We start from the raw sequence: 1,355 nt of genomic DNA on the forward strand, positions 1-1,355 counted from the left end.
TACGAAACATCAATTTTTCCATCTGACTTCTTGGTAGCACCAGTAACCTTTGTATTCAACTTAAATTTAAACCCCTGTTTTTGAAGGATGCGTTGGAAGTTTTTAGATATTTCCATGTCAATTCCAACTCCACCTACATGACCCAAAAATTCAACGGCTGTCACGTCTGCACCAAGTCTTTGCCAAACTGAACCCTGAAAATGATAATCAAAAACTGAATAATCATAAAAATAAAAGTTTCTATAACAAATGTTTGTTAAATCATCTAAAATAATTATATAAACCATTTTCTGCAAATGTTTCTCTTAGAACCTCTGTTTAAATATGTATGACTGTTTAAAATTAACCCTGTTTAAATATGTATGACTTCATATATTTATCAACTTACTCAACATTTATTGAGCGCCTACTACATGCCAGGCAACATTTTAGCTGCTAGGCATACATTTAGTGAACAAAACAAAAATCTCCACCATTAGAGACCTTATATTCTGAAAAGAGAAATCAACAAGTAAAAATCTATGTCAGAGGGTAGTAAATGCTATGAGAAAAATAAAACAGGAAGTAGAACCATGAAGACTACTGAAGGGAGAGAGATTATAATTTTCAGTAGCGTGGTTGAGGACAGCGTCACTGGCAGTGGCAAAACACTGGAAGGGGTAAGGGAATTAACTATACATTAGTTAGGGGAAGAGTGCTCCAGGCAGAGGGGAACAGCAAGTGTAAAGGTCCTTAGGGAAAGAACACTGCTACTAATCACTAATGTTTGCAGAATAAACTGACTTCATATTTTATTTTCCTCAATAAAAATGTTTACTTTTTCATTCAAATTATAATTTAAACTGAATAATAGTTGAACAACATTTTAACAATCAGCAGAACTTCTAAACAATTATATATGAAACTATACATAAGATTAATAATTTTATAGCACTAAGTAAATTACAGAAAACTATTAACATTATCTCTTGCCAAGAATTTAAAATAATCTGGTGATTCAAATAAACTATACACATTTACAATCCCAATAAGTGTGTGCATTCATTTTAAAAATTTCATGAATTTCTGGGATGTGGACTCAGTGAACTAGAAGCAACACAGTGATACTAAAACTCTAACTCATTGTATGTACACATATACATATACATATATAGACATATATAGACACACACACACACACACACACATTAACTCAGAATGGACCATGGACCTAAATGTAAAACCCAAGAGTATAAAATTTTTATAAGAAAACCTAGAAGAGAACCCTTGTGACCTTGAGTTAAGCAAAGACTTCATAGCTATAACACCAAAAGCACAATCCATAAAAATAATAAAATGATGAACTAGACTTCATC

General features: G+C 32.0%; 1 protein-coding gene across 1 annotated transcript in view; it reads right to left on the reverse strand.

The window, feature by feature from the left end:
- Nucleotides 1-1,355, reverse strand: part of DLD (dihydrolipoamide dehydrogenase) — a 30,429-nt gene that overhangs the window by 4,810 nt on the left and 24,264 nt on the right. The window contains 1 exon segment of the mRNA XM_012812075.2: nucleotides 4-194. Within this exon segment, the coding sequence (XP_012667529.1) occupies nucleotides 4-194 (191 nt within the window).

This window comes from Otolemur garnettii, unplaced genomic scaffold, assembly GCF_000181295.1.
Source record: "Otolemur garnettii isolate 467f Iridium unplaced genomic scaffold, OtoGar3 scaffold00005, whole genome shotgun sequence".
In the NCBI taxonomy this organism is placed as follows: domain Eukaryota; kingdom Metazoa; phylum Chordata; class Mammalia; order Primates; family Galagidae; genus Otolemur; species Otolemur garnettii.